The sequence below is a fragment of the Physella acuta genome, unplaced genomic scaffold (assembly GCF_028476545.2).
Source record: "Physella acuta isolate Inbredline_101_S28 unplaced genomic scaffold, ASM2847654v3 ptg000232l, whole genome shotgun sequence".
NCBI classification, from domain to species: Eukaryota; Metazoa; Mollusca; class Gastropoda; family Physidae; genus Physella; species Physella acuta.
This window is the reverse complement of record NW_026731751.1, coordinates 133027-155922: the sequence shown is the minus strand read 5'-3', so window position 1 is coordinate 155922 and position 22896 is coordinate 133027. Positions and strand designations below refer to the sequence as shown.

The 22896-nt window shown below is 38.3% G+C and overlaps 2 protein-coding genes across 2 annotated transcripts in view; one reads left to right on the top strand and one right to left on the bottom strand.

Annotated features, from left to right (window-relative positions):
* Positions 1–294: 294 nt before the first annotated feature.
* LOC131938074 (beta-1,3-galactosyl-O-glycosyl-glycoprotein beta-1,6-N-acetylglucosaminyltransferase-like) lies at positions 295–9627 on the top strand. Its single transcript, XM_059295966.1, has 6 exons — positions 295–413; positions 1458–1894; positions 4753–5018; positions 5807–5943; positions 7956–8189; positions 9341–9627. Exons 1-6 carry the CDS (start codon positions 380–382, stop codon positions 9625–9627), a joined length of 1395 nt encoding a protein of 464 aa, XP_059151949.1. The 5' UTR covers positions 295–379.
* Positions 9628–13632: 4005 nt separating this feature from the next.
* Positions 13633–22896, bottom strand: part of LOC131938073 (N-acetyllactosaminide beta-1,6-N-acetylglucosaminyl-transferase) — a 28439-nt gene continuing 19175 nt past the window's right edge. The window contains exons 3-7 of the mRNA XM_059295965.1: positions 20496–20941; positions 18315–18580; positions 15372–15502; positions 14565–14798; positions 13633–13931 (exon numbers count right to left, since the gene is read on the bottom strand). Of these exons, the coding sequence (XP_059151948.1) occupies positions 13633–13931; positions 14565–14798; positions 15372–15502; positions 18315–18580; positions 20496–20941 (1376 nt within the window). The remainder of the gene's footprint in view (positions 13932–14564; positions 14799–15371; positions 15503–18314; positions 18581–20495; positions 20942–22896) is intronic.

Sequence of the window (22896 nt, the reverse complement as noted above, 5' to 3'; positions counted from 1 at the left end):
ATTTGTAAAAATCTCGATTTTTTTTTTGCACGATTACAAGACTTTCTCTATACTTCGTATATTTGAGAAAGTAAAAATGTAACCATAACTTTATCGCTTGCCATGTTTTTAAAAGTATTTAAAAGATTTTTAGAAAAAGTATATAGATCTAGATTTTTGAACCACTTTTCAAGAATATTACTATTCGATCCTATAACTTCGATGAGTAGGATAGTTTCTTATGAAAATTTCCGAAAATCCCCGAAATAGCGCGTTCATTTAGATGGGTGAAGATAGCGGAAGTGGGCGATAAACAAAACAAACAAAAAAAAAAACATCCAAAATAACCATTATAAGAATACACCTTTGATGCAAATGAAGCTTGAACTCAACTAAAAGCATGAATGTTTTCAAATGTTTCTTACGTAAAAATGGTAAATAAAAAAAATGTTTTGAAAATACAGTAAACTGTATAAAATAAATCTGCTTTACATCACTTTAAAACATTATAATATATCTTCCAAATAAAAATAGCCGAACGTAGGTCTAATACTTAGGAGATCTAGATATGTATGTTATTTCTGGATCTGTAGGTGTCTGTAAAATGTCTTCTTACAATCTTGCAGTTGTAGTCGTGGTGATTAGATGTAGTAGCGATATTTCAATTATCAAGCATTAAACTACACTTGTTTCAAAGCAATCTGCCACTGCCGCCCCTCCCCCACCCACCAAAAAAATAAAACAACAACGCCGCACGTCCAGTGTTTCTTCCAGACTTTTTTCTCCGGTTGGGGGGGGGGGGGGCCTTGAAATTTTCGGGGGGGGGGGGGGGGGGGGGCGGTAGACTTTCTTCGGGGGGGGGGGGGCGGACACTGTGAAAAGTATATATTTTCTGAATAAATTATATAAATTTCATTTCGTTCGGTTAGAAGAGATGCCTGGAAGAAACTCTCCGCACGTCTTTAACCTCCAATGTGTATAACTTTTATTGAACGCCATTCCCACTCAGGACGTTTAAAGTAAATTATGGACGAGACTATGTCAAATTTTGATTGAATGGCGAGATATAGGCTACACACAGTGGCGTAGCGAGGTCGGGTGTCACCCGGTGCGGCACTTAATGGTGTCACCCCCCAGAGGCGTAGCAACCCTTAACGGGGACAAATTTTCGATTTGCACCCCCCCCCCCCTCAAGTTTTCGATGTGCACCCCCCCCCTCAAGTTTTTCTCTATAAATTTTGCTATTTTTTGCCTTGGTGTCACCCCCCTAAATGGTGTCACCCGGTGCGGTCCGCCCCCCGCCCCCCCCCCCCTCGCTACGCCTCTGGCTACACATCTACACAGCTAATAGAGATACCACAGCAATGAGACATGGGATATTCAGCTTATTATGAAAAAAATTAAATAAAATGCTACATTTATTTAGAAACTATATAGAATAGATAATTCTATCATGTTTTCTGCTTTCTTTTTTGCAGTGCTTTCTCTAATAGTCATCCTTTTAATTATTTGTATACTCTGGTGCATCCACTCATTCTGGGCGATCCACACCCTGATGAGCAGAAAGCCGGGCGTGTCTAGAACGGTGGGCTTGCTCTTCACGTCCACGCTGGTCACCCCACGCGACACCCCGTGGGTTTTTCACGAGAAACTGGAGGACGTGAGAGCCAAAGGTTGGGTGGGGTTCAAAGATCTGGTCACGACAAACTGCGAGCAGATGTTCCGCACGCAGGTCAACAACTCGCAGTACGACCAGCAGGTCAGCCGCGTGTATCCCACGGAGTACCTGGAGGCTTGCGCGAACTGCTCGATGTTTAGGGAGGTGTACGGGTTTCTCCGCTACCCCCGCCCCACGGAGGAAGAGCTGGGGTTTCCGATCGCCTTCGTTTTACTGTTTCACACGGACCTCGACCAGGTACGGTTTAAAGTAAAATAAAAATTATTGTGACATGACAATACATAGCAGGGAGTAAGACATAGTTTCTTCCAGCTCTACCGCTCCCCACCCGAACGAAATGGAATTTATATAAAAATATATATACTTTTACCAGTGGAAAAATTTAGTCCGCCCCCTCCCTCCGAAAATATCAAGTGCCCCCCCCCCCCGAGAAAAAAGACTGAAAGAACCTGGAGTGGAATGGTGGGGAGGGATACAAAGGCGTAGCGATCTATTTTGGCGCCCAGAGCGAACTATCAGTTGTGCGCTCCCTCCCCAAATTATGCCTTGGTGAAAATGCGCCCCCACCACTCATTAGGAAAGTTCGGGGCGTTTCTTCCAGTCTTTCTCCCTTTTTATTTTGGTGTAGAATTGATGTAGAAAACAATTAACTAAGTCCATAATGCCATGTAGCTGTCTATATTCTTTACTTCGACTGGTGTAGAATTGATTTAGACAACAATTAACTAAGTCCATAATGCCATGTAGGCCTAGCTGTCTATATTCTTTACTTCGACTGGTGTAGAATTGATGTAGACAACAATTAACTAAGTCCATAATGCCATGTAGCTGTCTATATTTTTTTTTACTTCGACTGAATATAATCAAGCCGTGAGCTTTTTATTTTATTATCTACAATGTTTGTCGCCCCCCCCCCCCCATTGGCTAGGCGCCCTGGGCAACTGCCCCACCCGCTCCTTGCTACGCCTCTAGAGGGATATTAACTAAAGTTTAAATCATCATATATGAAAAGAAGTAAGCTGGACTTATAGGAAGCTGTGTGTGTGTGTGGGGGGGGGGGGGGGGGGTTATATTTTAAAAATGAGACTAATAATATATGTTAATGTAAAATCTCTTGCGTTGATCTAAGTAGTCTTCAAAACAAGGTCGTATAGATACATTTTTTATAAGGGGGCGTCCTTAAAAGAGTTCACACAACTTTTATGAACAGATACGATATAACAATGATGTAACTGATAAAATATAACAATGATATAACTGAAAGATAAGATATAAAAATATGCAACTGATAGAGAACGTCAATGATTCACTGTATTTTTTTTCCTACCATAAAGATTGCATCGATTTTACCTTGCAAACTCCATAATTAGTTAACATTGTACGAAAGCTATTAATTTAAAAAAAAATTCAAAAGCACTGGGCGGAGTACCCCCCCCCCCCACCCCGAAGAGACGCTTGGAAGAAACTCGTGTGTGACGATGGACGGGCAGGGGGGGGGATAGTAAACAAAAGCGTGAAGTTGATTATGGATCGTCCCTAAGAACATACAACATGCATCGTTTAGAACAGGGGTCTCCAAACTTTTCAGCCCGAGGGCCGCATTAACTATCACTAATCAGTTCGGGGGCCAGAATTTCTTCTGGGCATCTCTTCAGGGTCGTGGCGCCCCCCCCCCCCCCCCGAAGAACGCCTAACGCCCCTCCCCCCCCCTACGAAATATATTTTATATAGAAATATATATACACATTTCAAGTGTCTCGAATTGTTATTCACGTATTTCATTCTTGAAAATGCTTGTTCACACACGTATGTTGTTCGAAAATTTGAAAGGTACTTTGATGCAAAAGTTTTAATATTAGGAAAGTCTTCATTGTGCAAAAACGTATGAAAACCCATCCGCCCTTCTTTGAAGGAAGTCATTTTCTTGCAATTCAATGACATCCAGCTGCAGTTCGTCTTTGCAACTGGCCACATTTGCTTTAAATGGGTTTTGAAACAGTCTCACTTCTTCTGCCTTTGAATCCAAGTCAGAAAATTTCTACTGAAACTGCATCTGGAGGTCTTTAATGATCTCGTATGTAAATGACGCGTGGAACTCAGTGGTTGCTTCAGCCGTAAAGACCTTGCACTGCTGAAAGTGCGTCAAATTGTTGGTCTGTATTTGTTCCAAAAACATGACAGGTTTGTATCTAAACGTCTTTAGGTGGGTGTATAGATCAGAAACTAGATCTCACTCTCTTGCCGTTTTAGATTCAGAAAATTTATATGACTCAGACTAGTTATGTCTTTAGCAGAGGCCAATTTCTATATCCCCTCTTCATCAGACAATAATGGCTGTGACTTGCCTTTACTATCAGGAAGTCACCTATTTCTTTTCGTAGAATTTTCTCGCAAAATTAGCAATCTTACTGATGTGAAATATGGTAAATCTTGCGATTTTGTGTTTGTCTCTGAACTGTATATATCCTCTTCGGTAACAGTGTCTTACATTATATGTAGGGAAGCCATCTCTTGTGTTATGTCCATGTCTTCATCCACACCTCTAATGAACACAAGCAGTTGAGAGATGGAACAGCTCACAGCTGCCCAGCGACTCATCCATTGCAATTGAAAAATGGCGAAACTTGGTTGCATTTTTCACTAGTTGAATCACAATGTTTTCACCAATGTCTGCAACACGGCGAGTAATTGTATTTGCACCCAAAGCTACATTTTCAAATTGTTTTGAATTTTCTGTGCTAAGTTCCTCAGCCACCTCTAACAACATTTATTCAGTGGACAAAAAGATCGTCGCGGGCCGGATAAAATGACTTCGCGGGCCGCATCCGGCCCGCGGGCCGTAGTTTGGAGACCCCTGGTTTAGAATATGGTTACTGACATGATAGTTCGGGAGAGAAGTCATCTTAAAATAATAGACGGGCATACACGCCTGTCCGAAAAATAGGGAATCTTTTTTTTTTCTTATATTAGAGACGCCCCACTGGCTTTAATTAGTTTAATTGTTGCTTGTATTAATTATATTTTTCTTTAAAGAAAATTAAATCAGTGAATATTAGATTGAAAGTCCCATACTTAGATCTTCTCTGTGTTTAAAGGTGATGCTCCTGCTCCGTGCCATCTACCGGCCCCACAACGTCTACTGTTTAAGCGTGGACACAAAGTCCAGCGTCGAGTTCTTGGAGGCGGTCAGAGCTGTGTCCAGATGTTTACCAAACGTCTTCGTGGCCAGCAAGCTGGAGAACATCGTGTACGCCGGCTTCTCCAGGCTGATGGCGGACATCCATTGTATGGAGGATCTGCTTCTACATCCGGTGCAGTGGAGGTACGTCATCAACATGCCTGGACAGCAGTTTCCGCTCAGGTGAGACGGTATTTCGGGAAGATTTAATAAGACATGATAATAGGTAGTGGCACCAGAAGGCGGGTTGGATGGTATGGCCCGCACCTTGTGACACCATTTAGGGGGTGACACCATTTAGGGGGTGACACCATTTAGGGGGTGACACCAGCTTGAAAAAAATATTGGAAAAACCAATGTTTGATCAAGTTAAAAATTAATAAACTGTTTAACGGAAAGGAGTAACACCAATACCAAAATGCCAAATTGTTGGAAGGGGCGGGGGGACACCCAGAATTACAGCACCGGGTTACACCCGACTTAGTGACGCTACTACTCATCGACATTTAAATCATTAAATAAAAAGTAAATATTCCCCTTACTGCGTCCCAATCGAACAGCTTTTATCACCAAAGAACTAACCTAGCACGCTAACTCACAGGGATTTAGTACGGCTATCACTGTCAGTGCCAGCCGGTGCTAGAGCAACTTGTTTACCCTGACGACCCCCAGGTCCATACCCTCGGGAATGTAAACTCCTGGCAGGTTCAACCAAGCTGAGAAGATCTGCGTGGGTAGGGGTCAGGCAAAAGCTAGCAGGTCCTCCAGGTTGGGGGTTGAACATAATGACAGCGACCTTATTTCGTTTAAAAAACCGCTATAGAAACCAAAACAGGATGGCTTTCTGTAGCGGCCCCATGTGTCTTGGGCACAATAGGGAAAAGATGATTATCCCTCTCGGCAACCATCGCTAGTCAATGTATGTAAATAAAACAAACAAAAGTATTTCCATTGCTTTCCCCTCATTGTAGAACAAACTTAGAAATCGTTCGTATTTTGAAAATATATAATGGCTCTAACGAAGTGGAATCTACAGACATGATCAACAATGACAGGTACCCAGAGAGATATAAATGGAAATACCGATACCTTCGGATGGCAAAAACGGGTAACTAGTACAATTAAGTTCACTTTTGGTTCTGTACAGACGTTTTGTTTTTAACGAGTTTTTATTTTTTTACAATTTACTTTGTAACAAATAACATGTCTAAGTGCATATTTTTAATAAATAATATAATCTATATACTACTAAAACTCAACTTTGTTTACATGTTTGAATATTTATTTGTTTGCCTGATCGAAAATTGTGATATGTTCGACTCTATCTGGAAAGCTGTAAAATGGTATGCAGGTAGAGAATAATTTTTTAATGCAGACAGACTGTTGATCACAAATTTATTTAAAGACGTTAATTAATTAATTGATTTATTCATATGCAGATTAACCCATTTTTTAAAAAAATATTTGAAAAGCCACTAGACTCGGCGGGACCGTGACGTCACAGGTTTTTGTTTACTCTTTAGTACAATAAAATGGCGGCGTCTATCGAAGAAAATTGTGTTCCCATTCACAAGTTTAACGCGTTCTAAATCTAATTTTCTGTCGGTCATAACTTTAACAATACGTCCGTTTTCTGTATTTATTACGTTCCAACACTTATATCAATGTTCAACTGTCTTTTTCATTTAGTTTTACAATAAATTTCTCTAGATCTAAAGATCAGCTATCGAAGGAAATTTATGAATCTAGCCTAGATCTAGATCTAGCCTAGATGTAGGTCACTAGGTTTCTATGTAAATTCTAGATCTAGACTTAATGTAAATTCTACATCTAGAATCTATTTCAGGCCTTAATTATTTTATATAAATCTTTGTTTGGCTTATTTAAGATAAAATTTAATTTGAAAGTTAGTACTACTAGACTTATTTTTAGATCTAGATCTAGAATCTATACGCCGTAAATCAAGTTGCATAAGGAGATACATAGTATAGTATAAAAATTCACTTGTGACGTCACGAGTAAATAGCTAAAATGGTAGCGTAGTCAGCTCTCACGCAGGAGGCACGGGTTCTAGACCAATATGTCAATGAAATTTTTTTTTTCAATTTTTTTTTTTTAGATGTGAATGATAACGTTGCCTATCTGAACTTGGCAAGATACAGGGCAGGTGAAGTAGAGTTCATCTGTTTCTTTGTCCTAAGCATATGAAAGGATAGTGTGGTCAGATACATGCTCGGCTGGAATTGTTTTTTAAACGATAAAAACATGTTGTCTGAGACTTGGCAGGACACTGGGCAGGTGAAGTAGAGTTGAGTAGGTCACCTGTGACGTCAGTTTATGAAGGGATAGTCCGAAATCGGTGTTTTCGGTGTTTTTAAAAGATAAAAAACATATATTTGAATGTGGGGTCTGTTTTTTGTGACGATAAGTGACACTGCAGTAGCGTACCGAGGAGGGGGGGGGGGACGGTAGGGGAGGGGAGGCGGGGGGTGGGGGGGGGGGGGAAGGGGAGGCGGGGGGTGGGGAGGGGGAAGGGGGGGGGCATATGTTGGGGCGCCAAAATGGTTTGGAAAAATAAATTGATAGGTTGAGGGGGGTTCAAATCGAAAGTTTGAGTGGGGGGGGGGGGGGTGCACATCAAAAGTTTGAGGGGGGGGTTCAAATCGAAAACTTTGTCCCCGGGCGCCGGGAAGGGTCGCTATGCCTCTGAGTGACAGACGTGATGTTTTTTGATGGATGACCCCCGAAACCCACAGTTATCCAACGGATGACGGGTATTCTAGTATAAAATAAAAGTTCTGTTTCCTACCAGGGAGCAAAACGGGCACATCAGCTAGCATATATATATATATATATATATATATATATATATATATATATATATATATACGCACGCACGCACGCGCACACACACACACACACACATATATATGGGTAAGAAACAGATTCAGATGCTAATTTATTGGCTAGGTTTGAGTCCTAGTAAAAGTTTTTGATCTACAATAAAACGGGAAATACTCCGAAATAGTACAATAGAAATCATGTTTCGTACTGAAGAAACATCTCTTTTTGTTTCCTCTGTAACTTTACAATACGGGAGTGTCGAAATGTCCCCCTCAGGACGAATACGTCTGTACCTAAAGAACGAGACCGCGGGCAAGCCACCCCACGGGCTCGAGGTGGTCAAGGGCAGCACGTACGGAACGTTCTCCCGAAAGTTTATCCACTTCGCGCTGACCAGCCAGGTGGCCAAAGACCTGCTGGACTGGGTCAAGCCAATCTACAGCCCGGACGAGTACTTCTGGTCCACGCTACAACACACAACTCTGATGGAGGTTCCTGGTGGATACAAAGGTCGGTAGGTCATGTAACACTTGAGATTTAAAGGTCGTAAATGAGGTCAGTTCCCATTCAAAGGTCATTCTTATGTTAGTAGGTCATGATTCTATTCATATTTTAAGGTCATTCTGAGGTCAGTAGGTGACCATACAGTTCTCATTCAAAGGTCATTCTTATGTTAGTAGGTGATGATTCTATTCATATTTAAAGGTCATTCTGAGGTCAGTAAGTCATGATTAGCTTCACATTCACATTAAAAGGCCAGTCTGGGGTAATTAGGTCATGTTTCATTTCAGATTGAGAAGTCATTCTGAAGTCATGATTTACTGCATTTAGGTCATTAAGTCACTATGGATTTTTAAAAATCTAAATATCACACAGAGTTCTATTAGTTATGACTTATGTAAAGGTTATTCTTAGGTCAGTAAGTCCCTATTTAATCCATAGCAAAAAATAAAACAGAGCTCAGTAGGTCATTCTTAATTGAATAGACTACAGACCGGTCAGGAAAAGTGCAGTTTTACAGACACACAAACAACCCCATATAATGGAAAAACATTCATTAGGCCGCACATTTTCAATTACATAATATAAAATATTTCTTGCCATGCCCTTCCCCCTCACAGACACACATAAACACATATAAACCACGGAACAATTATAGTACTCTAAAAATATTTTTTAAATAAATATAGGTAGAAAATGAATTTAATGAAAAACTATTTTTAAGTGTCCCTTCTCCGGAGCTTCTTTCAGGAATCGCCTATTTTTTTTTGGGGGGGGGGGGGGGGGGGTACGTTTCCAGTCACCCTCCCAAAGAGAAAAGTGTCTGAAAGAAACACTGCCCTCCCAAAATTATCGTCATCTTTTCCCGTGCGTGCCCGAGACATTGGGAAAATAATAACTGATTGATTTTAGTTGAACTGTATTAGTTATGCCAGTGACATATATATATATATATATATATATATATATATATATATATATATATATATATATATATATATATATATATATATATATATATATATATATATATATATATATATATATATATATATATATATATATATATATATATATAATGAGGAACATTTTTTTTACCCTCTCCCCCATGCTCACTGCCTGCCTAGGCCACTGAATTATGCCTACTTTTCTGCCGTCAGCCTCGGGACCCAAGGCGAACAAACCGTACCTGAGTTCCTACACGGCCTGGCGCTACCTAGACCCGTGCCAAAACTTCTTCGTCAGGCACATCTGTATCTTCAGTCCGGCCGACCTGCCGCGGTTGCGAGACCGGATGGAGCTCTACGTCAACAAGCTGTACATTACGTCATATCCGGCCGCCCTTCACTGCCTGGACGAGTGGCTGGTCAACCGGACGTTTCACGGGACGACAGTAGACATGGATTATTACCGGGCCCTTCCTTTCGTCAAAAAGTCAGCCGAATAGTCGAAGAGGGTGTGGAGATGGGACGAATCTTTAAACTTTAAAGCCAATGAGACATCGTTACCGAATCTAACCCTTCGTTTCAATAACAAGCGACAGTAACAAGGATGATTGATTAGACGATGATACACTGGTTTCAAGACAACAGGCAAGCTTCTGCTCAACATAAGACAAACGACCTGTGCTGGTAACGAATAAATTACATCAAATGGTTGTTGAAAAATCGTTGCCGGAAAACAAGGACAAATCAAATGAAAATGTAATTCGGATCATTAAGAGAAGTAGCTTATAATTTCTGGTAAAAAAAACAAAACAACTAACAAAACAAAAAAGAAAAAAAGTTGAATGTAGTTTCGATACTATTTTTTTCAGAATTTAAAAATAGTTATTTTTCGTCTAAATATTTTGTCCTGTATCTCCCCGATATTATTTGATTATTTGTTGGCCGTGTGTTTCATTATCGATCTTTAGGAATTTGATGGATACTCTAGACATTGTTATCACATCCGGTATGGAGACACCCCCAGGCTTTAATTAGCTAATGAGTCCAATATCACAGATCTGCTTACTGTAGCAGTCGTAGCTATACACACTATTAAAACTTTAACAATAACAATTCTCACTGAATAACATAATAATTCTTAAACGATTGTTGAAAAGTAGAACTTACGAAGCAATTTATAATCCTGTAATTCATATATTATGTTTCTCTTAAGAAATATTAAGTGTTTTATAATTTTTAATTTGTGCGAAAGACAAGAAAACATCAACAATAACAAACAGCAAGGAGCCGCATGTTCAACATTTGTTTTTAATTTAGCATTGAAGCACATGTAATGTTACACATCAACCAGGAATACCCTACAAAACGAGATTTGTAAAAATCTCGATTTTTTTTTGCACGATTACAAGACTTTCTCTATACTTTGTATATACGAGAAAGTAAAAACATTTAGCTCCACATGTAAAAAACAACAAAGACAGGGCTGACCTTATCAGAAGCCCCCCCCCCCCCCCCCCCACCCTACAACTGACGAGTTATAACCAGAGATTCTTTCAAGCATCTCTTCAGTGGGGGGGGGGGGGAGGAAGCAAGTCTTAAGCCCCTCACTCGAACTCGAACGAAATTAAAAAAAAACATTTCATATAAAGCATATCTACATTATCCTGGCTCTCCCCTCCACAAAATACAAGCGCAACCCCCTAGTTTCAATGTCTGAAAGAAACCCTGGAGTTAATAGCGGAAATGACGAGGGAAGCCAACTCGAAAAAAAATCTTTCAAAGGTACTATTTTTAGAGACATAAAATTTAGAAATACTTTTACTGAAAGATGTAATTTCATGAGAGAGTCACAGATCACTTAAGACTGTTCCCAATTAAAGCCTAGAAATAAATTCTGGAGATATTCAGAGACAATGAGCCATTTTTTAAAAAGGAACTTGTGATTTCCATGCTCACCACTTTGGCAGGCCCATAAACATATGAATACATACAGGCGACTTAAAATGAGGCTATAAACTAAATGAATTGACATTTATAAAAATCATCAACAAGCATTTAATATTTATATTTTTTAAAATAACCTGAACAAAACCCATCTATGAATAAATTTATATATAAATCTGGTTAGACACTGCCCCATAATCTGGCCAGATGAGTTAGTTTAAAAAAAATCTGAACGGCCAGTTTGGAATGCTAATGAAGGGAGGTAGTACTTTCTGTTTTTGCTGCAAGGCCAAATCTACTCATTCATCAGCCCTAGATCATAGGTCGGAGGTCGACATTATGCAATTTATGGGGACTTCCACATCAAAATATATGCAGATTTTTTTTTTATAAGGGAGAAGAATTTTACTCAGAAAACACACTAACTAGTTTAGAAAAACAAAAACAACTAATTGAACAATTGCCTCGATTATTTCCAATATCCCAGCGCTAAACCAAAGGAAAAAAATCAATCCCGCACAACAGCCCGCCAAATTGATTTTCAATTAAATGTATATTAAATAACATTTTAAAACAGTTTACAACAATGAATTTTTTAAAAAGCATGTTGCAAAAGCAATACAGAAAATCATGTAAATATTTGGCTATTACTTCTATTTTGCACCCTCCCTCGTACTTCACGAGAGCCGAGGATTCATCCGTAGTTTAAGCTACTACATAGTTTTTAAAACAATATTTTGGCAAACAATAAACAAACAGGGTTGTGGGTTAGTATGAAGCTGCCTATTCTTTTGGCTAACTGACCACGCAAAACACAAACCACGTATTGCTTTCATTAAATAACAATTTAAAAAAATGATTATTTAGATTATATGCTCATATTGCAGCTACATTATAATGTTACATACAACATTAACAAATACAATTAATTAAAAAAAACATGCTTTTATCAGCAGCAAATTTTCTCGTCAGTATCATTACATATTATGTTACTGGTACAATGCAAAATACGCCATTCTTTCGAGAGCCTAAACACTCTATAGAATGCTCAAAATGTGCTGGGAAAGTACTAAATAAATCGTGTTTCGTACTTTTCCTAGGCATTTCAAAGAGTGAAAAACAGGGGACCTGACAAAGTATAGAATACAATTACTCTTTCCAGAAAGTTTCGCATTATGAGACTTAGTATTGGGTTAACGCTTTCCAAGACATCAAGTACAGGCAAATCTTTGTTAGCACTACCACTACTAACTAGATTCCCATCTATAGAGAAACCAAGGTAACACGCTTATCAAGTGTTCGCAGTAAAGCTGAGGGGAAATTCTCATTCAAGCTTTGAAATTTTAAACTAAACCTAACCATAAACCTAACTTTGGCCCTAACGCTAACATTGCCAGTTCTGATTAGGTTCAGGGTAAATTTAGTGTAAATTTAGTAAATTTGTTTAGTTATACAACATTTGTTATAGTTCATTATGTATTTCTTTATTCATTTTTTACACATGGCTGTATTAAACCTATCACTACTATCAATGTTTCATATTTTATGAGAGCCTCGTCATTTTACAAAAGGACTAGACAAATTGTGTGATAAAAAATCACTCTAGATATTTCGTACTTTGCTGGCAAACGCACACATTCTGTTGAAAGCCTACACCTCTCACTTCGCCGATAACGTACATTCGTTATTGGTTTGGTATTGAACTTTAAAAATTAACTTTAAGAAGACGATCAACACAAAGTATTTATTTTTAACGTTGTTATCGTGTTGTGTTATTGTTGGTGTGTTGGTAGTTACGTTCTCTTTTTGCTAGTCTACTTCTTAGGTTAATTTTTGATGTGTTATTTTTAAAATTACTTTCGTTGTCTTACCATTGTTATGATACTATTGTTCAGTTACTCTCGTTGTAACGCTACTATTGTGAAGTTACTGTGGTTGTAACACTACTGTTGTGTAGTTACTGTGGTTGTAACACTACTGACAAGTTACTCTCGTTGTTATGATACTATTGTTACGTTACTCTCATTATAATACTACGCTAATCTCGTTGTAAACAACACTGCTAAAGCGATTAACACATTGAAACAAATATAAATAAATTATAGCTAATATAAACAACTATCCATAGAGGGTCTTCCATGATAATTGATGTTACGTCATTCACCGAAATTTAACACCCTCAACGTCATACAACGTCATATTAAGTTATCCGTCTCTAAAACGAACCCCCCCCCCCCCCCCCACCAACCTGAATTGCAATTTTCTTTTTGTTTAAATATATTTTTTATCAAATATCAATTAGGATTATTTAAAATTAGTTAAAATCTATTTTATTACAAAAATAAATTTTAAAATTAGAATTAACAGCTAAAATTCAGTGTAAAAAATTATCCATATATTACGGGGCGTTTAATCTAATTGTAAACTAGCTTTAAAATCGTTTCTGGCTTCAACAACATATTATGTATACGCCGTTCTATAAACAATTATAGCTGGTTGGCTTTTTGTTCAACATGGAAGCGAAGCAAGTTTTAAATAAAACAAGATAAACAAAATATTTTTTATGAATTAGTTTTGTTCGTAGGTTGCGTTTGGATAACAAATGGCAGTTGCCGGTAAGTAGACAAGTCCCGCACCGCGCGAGCAAAGGTCAAGTTGAAGAGAAGTTCGTCTAAGCAGTGTAGCGCGGCCGGGTAGTGGGTGATGTAGAATTTGTTGGCGAACAGCTCGGGTCTCAGGACCAAGCCCGGCAGGTCCTCCGGGCTGAAGATGCACACGCCCCGGGTGTGGATGGTGGCGCAGGGGTCCCTCCCGCCCCAGGAGGCGTACGTGGTTAGCCAGGGCTTTTTGTCAGGTTGGCCTGGCAGGACAAAGAAGATATTTAAAAAAATAGAAACAGGAACCGCACTGAAGCGGAACTAATCAATTTTATAACAAGATAATCATAGGAAATAGAAAGTTAAGCGGATAAACTGGAATGTTAATTCAAACAGATAAAATAATGGTGGGTCGTATTGAGTACAGAAGATAGGTAGATATTTGAGAATATTGTGATACGATTTTTCAAAGACAAAAAAAAATTACCCTTAAACTTCAGATATTGCACGTTTGTACCAATAATGACCAACACTTACTCGCCGGTATCAACACTGACCAACACTAACCAACACTGACCAACACTGACCAACACTAACAAATACTGACCAACACTGACCAACACTAACCAACACTGACCAACACAAACAAACAATGACCAACACTGACCAACACTAACCAACACTGACCAACAATAACCAACACTAACCATCACTGATCAACACTAACCAACACTGACCAACACTAACAAACACAAACCAACTCTGACCAACAATAACCAACACTAACCAACACTAACCATCACTGATCAACACTGACCAAAACTGACCACAGTGGTTATTCTAACGACCACAGACCAACATTGACCAACATTGACCAGCACCGGCCAAACCCTCACCCGTGTAGTGGCCGGGGATGTCTGGCCGATGACTGTGGTGTAGGGTGGCCCAGAAGTATTCATCTGGGCTGGAGATGGTCTTGCACCAGGCCAGGAAGTCCCTGGCCACCGTGTCCCTCACGACAAAGTTGACGAACTCCCGGGCAAACGTGCCGTACGCGCTACCTTTGACGATCTCCAGTTGATGCGGGGGTGGCGCGTTCTTTTCGCCCGTCTTGACTAGTTTTTCCTCACCTACAAAGTACATTGAAGGAATGAAGTAGCTTTTCGTTGTTTTTTTCACCTTGAAATTATGGTACAATTTTAGAAAAAAAAATGTAAATTTTATTAATTTATTTTCTAAAAATTACAGTGAAAAAATATTTTAATAACAAATACGGTTTAATTAAAATGAGAAATTTGACCATATAAATAAGAAATAGTTTGAATGCTATTTATAAAAAAGCTGTTTTGTTTAACTATACGGAAATACGACACAGCCAGTCCGCATTCACAATCTTGTCGAAGCAGAAGACTTATTGTTGTAACGACTTGAGGTGAAGGTAAAGAAATAAACCTTTTCCTCTCACCCCCCTCTCTCTCAGTGTTTCTTTAAGACTTTTTTCTTCGGGGGGGGGGGGGGCATTTGACATTTTCAGGGGGCGTACTAAATTTTTCGGAGGATTGGGGGGGGGGGGGCACGACACAGGTAAAAGTATATATTATATATATATAAAGTCCATTTCGTTCGGGGGGGGGGGGAAGATGCCTGGAAAAAACACTGTCGACGTTATTAAAAAGGACAGTTACCTCCCTTAAACAACCCACCTGTGGTTTCGTCCTTGACATAGATATGTTTGAACTGGTATCTCGCGGCCAACATCCGGTGTCCAACCAAACCCTCGACGTCATTGGCCCCGTTGTAGATCTTCAATATTTCCACCAGCTCCAGGTTTGATCTGGTCATAAATTAGGTAACATTTTAAAGAAATATTTATAGTTCTGGTGATAAAGTAGTTCAAATTTTAAATAAATATTTCATTGTTCTGATGATAAATTAGTTCACATAAAAAAATATTTTATTGTTCTGTGGATAAATTTGTTTTAAATCTCTAACAATAAAAATTTCAGATTTTTTTCCGGTGATAAATTAGTTTTAAAATTTTAAAAATTAATATATTTCATGGTTCTGATTATAAATATGTTTTATATCTTTAAATAATGAATACTTCATTGTTCTTGTGATAAATTGGTTTAAAAAATCTTGAGCAATAAATATCTCATTGTTCTTGTGATAAATTGGGTTTAAATCTTTAAACAATAAATAATTTATTGTTCTTGTGATACATTAGTTTAAAAATCTTGAGCAATAACTATTTCTGTTCAGCTGTTTTTATGGCAGTGTTTCTTTTCGGCATATCTCCCCCCCCCCCCCCCCCCCCCCTCAAAGATGCACGTCCAACCCGCACGAAACAGAAAAAATAAAACATATAACTAGTGTCCATTTCGCCCATGAAATTTAGGTTTGCCATACCAAAAATGTCAAGTGTTCGCCCCCCCCCGCCCCCCCCCCCCCCCGTGAAAAATGTCTGAAAGAAACACCATTTTATGATTGACGTAACACAAAACACTAGTGTTCAATCCAGCAAGGTTTCTAAAAGGTGGTATCCCGTCGTTTGTTTTGTTTAGTCAGAAAACGGAAACGTATAACGGATTCAGTCGGTATAGGGTTAAACCATGTCTATATATAGTTACCAGTATTGTGACATAGAGGACAAAACACAAGAAAGCAATAAGGAAAAGAAACCAAGCATGAAATCGAACAATGGCGCCTGCGTGGCCTAAGGGATTAAAACGGTTTTTATTTTTTTTTATTTTTAAAGTCTTAATTTGAAATAAAAAATCGATGGTTAAAAAGAAAAGGATTTGTGGGAATTAGCGTAGACGAACTATTTTATTTTTAATGGTGGCTGTACCTAGCCTCAAGAGCTTGGTTACTATTAGTAAAAAGTTGCGCAAGAAGTTGAGAGGTATTACACAGTGCGCCGTGACTTAGTTACGGGGGGGGGGGGGGGGCAAACTGCAATATCACCCCCCTTTCCCAGCCACAGGTATGTATTGAAAAAGATATATGTACATAGCATGGGCATGGGTATTATGGAGGAGAGTGGGTCACAAGACCCTGATTCCACTAGATATAGAAATACACACATAAATGTGTGTATGTGTATTTATTCGTTTTTGTTTATAATTTATGAATACATAAAAAAGAACACAATATATATATATATATATATATATATATATATATATATATATATATATATATATATATATATATATATATATATATATATATATATATATATATATGTTACGGTCAAAGCCCGAAGTGCGGCCAAAGCGCGGATTGGCCGGCTCTCTTGGATCGTATTTCATACATTGGCCGGCCAATGCGCGCACTGGCCGGGACGTACTGGCCAAAGTCCGAAGCGCTTAAACTTGACAGCGTATTTTGTACATTGACCGGCCAATGCGCGCACTGGCCGGGATGTCCTGGCCAATGTTCTATCTAGACTAAGTTGTGATCGCATTTTCATTATTCTGGGTGCGTTTTCATTGAGAGTAACGTATTGTTTAGCTCTTGTTTGTATAGCATTCTATATGCAAGGCGACATGGATCAAAAGGGCCGTCAGACCATGCGACAGACATAGCAGATGGCTGTCAAAAGAAAAAAAAAAGTAAATCCATGTTAGTTTCCATATATGGGCTCTCGATAAAATAGTTACTGAGGAAGATCTTGAGAACATTGAACAAGAAATGGAGGTTGCCATAAACGACATCCTCAGCTAACACATCTACTGCCGTGGCGGAACGCCCAGACCAGTTGAACTTTTATGGCATTTAGAATTACATAGCAGCGTGTTATTTTTACACTTGCAGCGATTTGTTGTGCACTTAGTTGTGCAATTGCAGCGAGTGTAGCCTTGGCCCCCAGTCAATGATTGTGAAGATGCGAAGGTTCGTAGTGATTTTTCCTCAGTGCCAACTGACGGCAATAAGAGCAGTTTTTCGTGAAGAATTGAAAACTCACCTCTAGCATACAGTTGTTTTAGAACACCATGTTCTGTTCCTAATTTTACAACTGCAATCACGCTTCGGGGATTACCGCGACCTCTGTCAACATCTGGAACACGGATGCGTACATTATCACCCACTTCAGCTTGTTTAAATTTTGTATTTGATGTTTTAAGCATCTTAGCACCTTCAGTTTGCAAGCCACTATGAGCTGCTGACCTGTGTTCCATGTTTTGTTTATTGTGACACAATCTGAAGGTAATGTTCCCTCCGTACCCTATTATTGTCACGTAACTGGTCTGGACGTTCCGCCTCGGCAGCATATATGTTAGCTGAGGATGTCGTTGCATTTGTGGCAACCTCTTTTTCTTGTTCAATGTTCTCAAGTAATCCGCAGTGCAAAGAAATCTGGAATGCATTTCTGTCGGTATTCATCATGCAGTCCAGTCAAGGCGCGGTGATTGGTCTGCTTTATTTGGTATTCCCTTTTTGTTGGGGAAATATGGTTTCTGACGCCAACGCCATCTCAATATATGTATATATATATATATATATATGCATATATATATGCATATATATATATATATATATATATATATATATATATATATATATATATATATATATATATATATATATATGCAACAGGTTATTATCATGTCTTATTAAATCTTCCCGAAATAGCGTCTCACCTGAGCGGAAACTGCTGTCCAGGCATGTTGATGACGTACCTCCACTGCACCGGATGGAGAAGCAGATCCTCCATACAATGGATGTCCGCCATCAGCCTGGAGAAGCCGGCGTACACGATGTTCTCCAGCTTGCTGGCCACGAAGACGTTTGGTAAACATCTGGACACAGCTCTGACCGCCTCCAAGAACTCGACGCTGGACTTTGTGTCCACGCTTAGACAGTAGACGTTGTGGGGCCGGTAGATGGCACGGAGTAGGAACAAAACCTGTTGAGAGTACGATTCAGGCTTATGTGTTGTAAAATTTCATACTTTTAGGAGTTTTGGCACCACCGATGTCCGTCAATAAACTTCCTAAATAGAGGACTGTGACGCTGTTAGAAGTTTTGCAATCTCAGGTTTTGTTTTATGGTAAGAAATAGGACTAGGTCTATTGTAGGACTTGAGGCATAGGGTTACGGTTAGCATGGACACCAACACGTTGGTTAACTAACAGTTAATTAACTGTACTCTAATTCTAACACCCTTTTGAAGAAGATTCCATTCTTGTGGCATTATCGGACATTAGTTTAGCACATACCCCATATTTGTGTATGTGGTGTTAATGTTACTGTATGCCATTTTTTTTTCTTTCTGCCTGTATCGAACACAACTCTGCCTTAAATAAAGCTACTCAGATTGAAAAACTGATGTTTTTTTCTCACTTACATGTGTTTAAATAAAGATAACAGGTTAAAATTTAAAACACGAATTTAACTTAAGTAAATTTTTTTTAAATTTATTTTTAATAATTTTTGTTTACAATTTCGATATATGTTACAGCAACACAGACGTAAGGAAAAATTGAAAAACTAAGTTTTTTCTAACTCAGAGAGGTGTAAAACGTGATTTATGAAAATGTCGATTTTAATTTTTTTGAACAATTATAATACATCCTCTATGGATCGTATACGATAAAGTAAAAATATACTATCCTGATTTAGGCGTTGTGGAGGTATTGCGTAAAGCATTAATAATGTAATAAGTATATTAAAGCAGTATATTTAGGATGTCAGGTACATCTGTACACTACTCAATAAATGCTTCTTCCTTTTGTTGTGTACTCACCTTATTGTATTGATTGAACGCGTGACAGGTCTACAAAATGTGTTTTTTAGCTTGATAAGTGACAGCTTGTTTTAAATGGCCTTCTCATAACTTAATCTTTTAGGGATGGATTAACGCAGTAAATTTTTTCACAAAGGAAATTAATGTTCAATTATTTGCCAAAGGGAATTAATGTTCAATTAATGTATGCTATGCGTGATTGAACAATGCTTGAAATAACCGCACAATTTAGTAATAGTAAGACTTTAAATAAAAATCAAGATAATATATGATGGCAACCTACACATACACACATACACGTATATATATATATATATATATATATATATATATATATATATATATATATATATATATATATATATATATATATATATATATATATACATATTTTTTTTTTAAAAATATATATTCAAACATAATTATATAATATCGGGAACAGAAATCTTAGCTCTTTCACCTTATGTATTCACGTTTAGCACACTTTATTAGCATAATTAGAAGAAGGTCCATAACAAATTTAAATATTTATCTCATTAAAAATAAATCTTTTTTAAGCATTATGACTCGGATTTTTCTCTCGTTACACTTATTTTATAATTACAATGGATTCAATCAGATTTGCATCGCATAGGTGTTGGTAGATACGGATGTGTGTTGAGGAAGTAGAAAATATTTTTCCAACGGCTTATTTCAAGAGTATACGGTCGTCAAAGGCAAGCATAGGAGGGGGAGGTGCCAGCATCGGGATCGGTAGTGTGGAGAGCAACTTTGGGGTGGGGGTGGGGGTGGAGAGGCTGATGGCAGAGGATCTTTTATAATTTAGATACCTACTGACATATTTTAAAAGAATAGGCCTACTTTTCGTAAAACAGGCTATTGACATTGTTCCACCATATTCATGGAGTTGCTTTTGGTCCGGTTACAAAAGTTAGACATTTTTATTTAAGAAAAAAAAAGTCAAAATATTTTTACAATTTTCGAAAAAAAAAAAAAAGAAAAAAAAGAAAGAAAAACAGCAAGAAAAAAAAACAACACAAACAAAACGTGTTCAATTAAAAAAATCTTAACAAACCTGGTCAAGGTCCTTGTAAAAGAGAATGACGAACGCGATGGGAAACTTGAGTTCCTCCTCCAGCGCTGGCGGATGTCGTAGAAAACCATACTTGTCTCGTAACTCCGCGCAGTCGTTGCTCTCTTCAATGTACTGGAGCGGGAATATCCGATCCACCTTCTGAGGAAACAAACTGTTTTTCACGGTCGACGCGTTGAAGGCGAGGGTGCAGTCACACCCGACCAGGCCACGGAACCCAACCCAACCACGCTTGTAGGCCGCGGAGATGTTCCTCAGCCTGACGGGATGAGGGAAGTTGACTGGCCGAGTCGGTAGCTCAAATCGCGTCAAGACATCTTCGCAGCGCCGTTTGCCGAGGAACTTGCTGACGTCGAAGAGTTTCAGACACCACAGCGTGCACAGGCAGACCAAGGCACCGACCAGGCCGGTAATTTTTCTCTTGCAGCCTGTCGAGGAGAAGCAAAACGGAACCTGACAATCGGGAACTACGTCAGGGTTTAACACAACAGCCTGACCAGAGGCGTAGCGAGGGGGGAGCGGGGAGTGCGGACCGCACCGGGTGACACCATTTAGGGGGGTGACACCAAGGCAAAAAATAGCAAAATATATAGAGAAAAACTTGAGGGGAGTACAAATTGAAAGTTTGAGGGAAGGGGGGGGGGTGCAAATCGAAAATTTGTCCCCGGGAAGGTTCGCTACGCCTCTGGGGGTGACACCATTAAGTGCCGCACCGGGTGACACCCGACCTCGCTACGCCACTGAGCCTGACACAACACAACTGAACTCTACACACCACAACTGAATATGACACTACACACTCTTTCAACAAAATTGAGCCTCACATATCCCCATGACAGGGGACGGAGTGGTCTAGCAGTAGAGAGCTGGACTGCTAAACCGTAAGGTTCGAATTCGGGTTCAAGTCAGTAGAAAGTTTCTGAGTCCACCCAACTCTGATGGGTACCTAACTCACGTTAGGGAAAGTAAAGGCGGCTGGGCATAGTGCTGACGACACTATCTCTTCACATGCCGAGTTCACAGAAACAAGTGAACTCGGGTTTAAAAAGGGAACTTTACTTTTTTTAAATCCCCATGACACAACAGAATGTTTCAAAGAAACTTGACTTGGCGAAACGCTGATTCCGTAAACCCAGTTTCAAAACAACATAACGTTAGTTATGTCTTGGGTATTATTGGGTCTCCTAAAGCTCCTATATTATTTTATTAATCTTTTAATTCACGAGATTTATTATGCGCTTTTTGTAAGCTGTATATATTTCACAATGCCTGCCTGTTCGTGGGTTCGTGTCAAATCTTGTAACACAACGCTCTAACTTTCCAGAGATATTGGGCTTTTAATACAATGCAAGAATATATACTTTTTAATGCAATCAGATATAAAATACGTTTTTAAAAAAAGATAAATTGGAAGATAATTAAATAACATAAAGGCGGTGAATTGTTGGTTACGCTGGTTGGTTTCACATATATATATATATACATAAACATATTATATATATATATATTATATTAAATATAATATTATATATATATATATATATATATATATATATATATATATTATTTTACTGTTACACAATCAAGTTAGAAAACAGTTACTTCAGCGTGTAAAGTTGTGTAGGCATTTTAACGGTGTATTTTTACTATGTATAACTTAATTCTGGTGCTTAAGGAGAACCTTAATTTTTCTCCCACTAAAGGTCGTCCCCCCCCCCCCCCCCCCACTTCACCCCTTAACAGGACAGCCGATCTCAAACTACTCAAACTAAGAAGATGCAAATAATGGTCATTTAGAGATTTAAAAAAAAAAAATTGACGTTATTATAAGCGAACGGAAACGCAGAGAAATAAAGTAAGTCTACTTATTATTTTTTGTTTTAAACTATTGACTTACTATTACTGATTTTTAAAATTCATAATTACTTTAAAAAAAAATAGAAAATAAAATGATTAACCTTTATAATAAAAAAAAACCCATTTAAATGCACCGAAAGATAGAAAATAAAGTTGCTCTCTTTAAGAATAGAATTGATCGCTCATGAACTATGTGGTGCATAAATAAATTTCGTGGCTGAAATATAGTAGAGATGTCATAAGCGATCAATAATTTTATCAAAGAAGACAAGTTTTCCTATTTGCTTATTTTCACTGAATACCAAAGCTTATTATTATAAAACATTTTGAAATATTTGTTTTATTTTCACTACATTTAAAACGTTTCTTACACCGTTTTACATAAACTTTATTTTGCATTTTCGAGAATTCCATCAGCCAAATGATTTCAAACCGAAGCACATCTTCCAATTAAATTTAAAGAACATAAATCCATCCTTCTACTAAAATGAAAGAAATCTAATCGCCAGTTGTATGTTCTGTAATG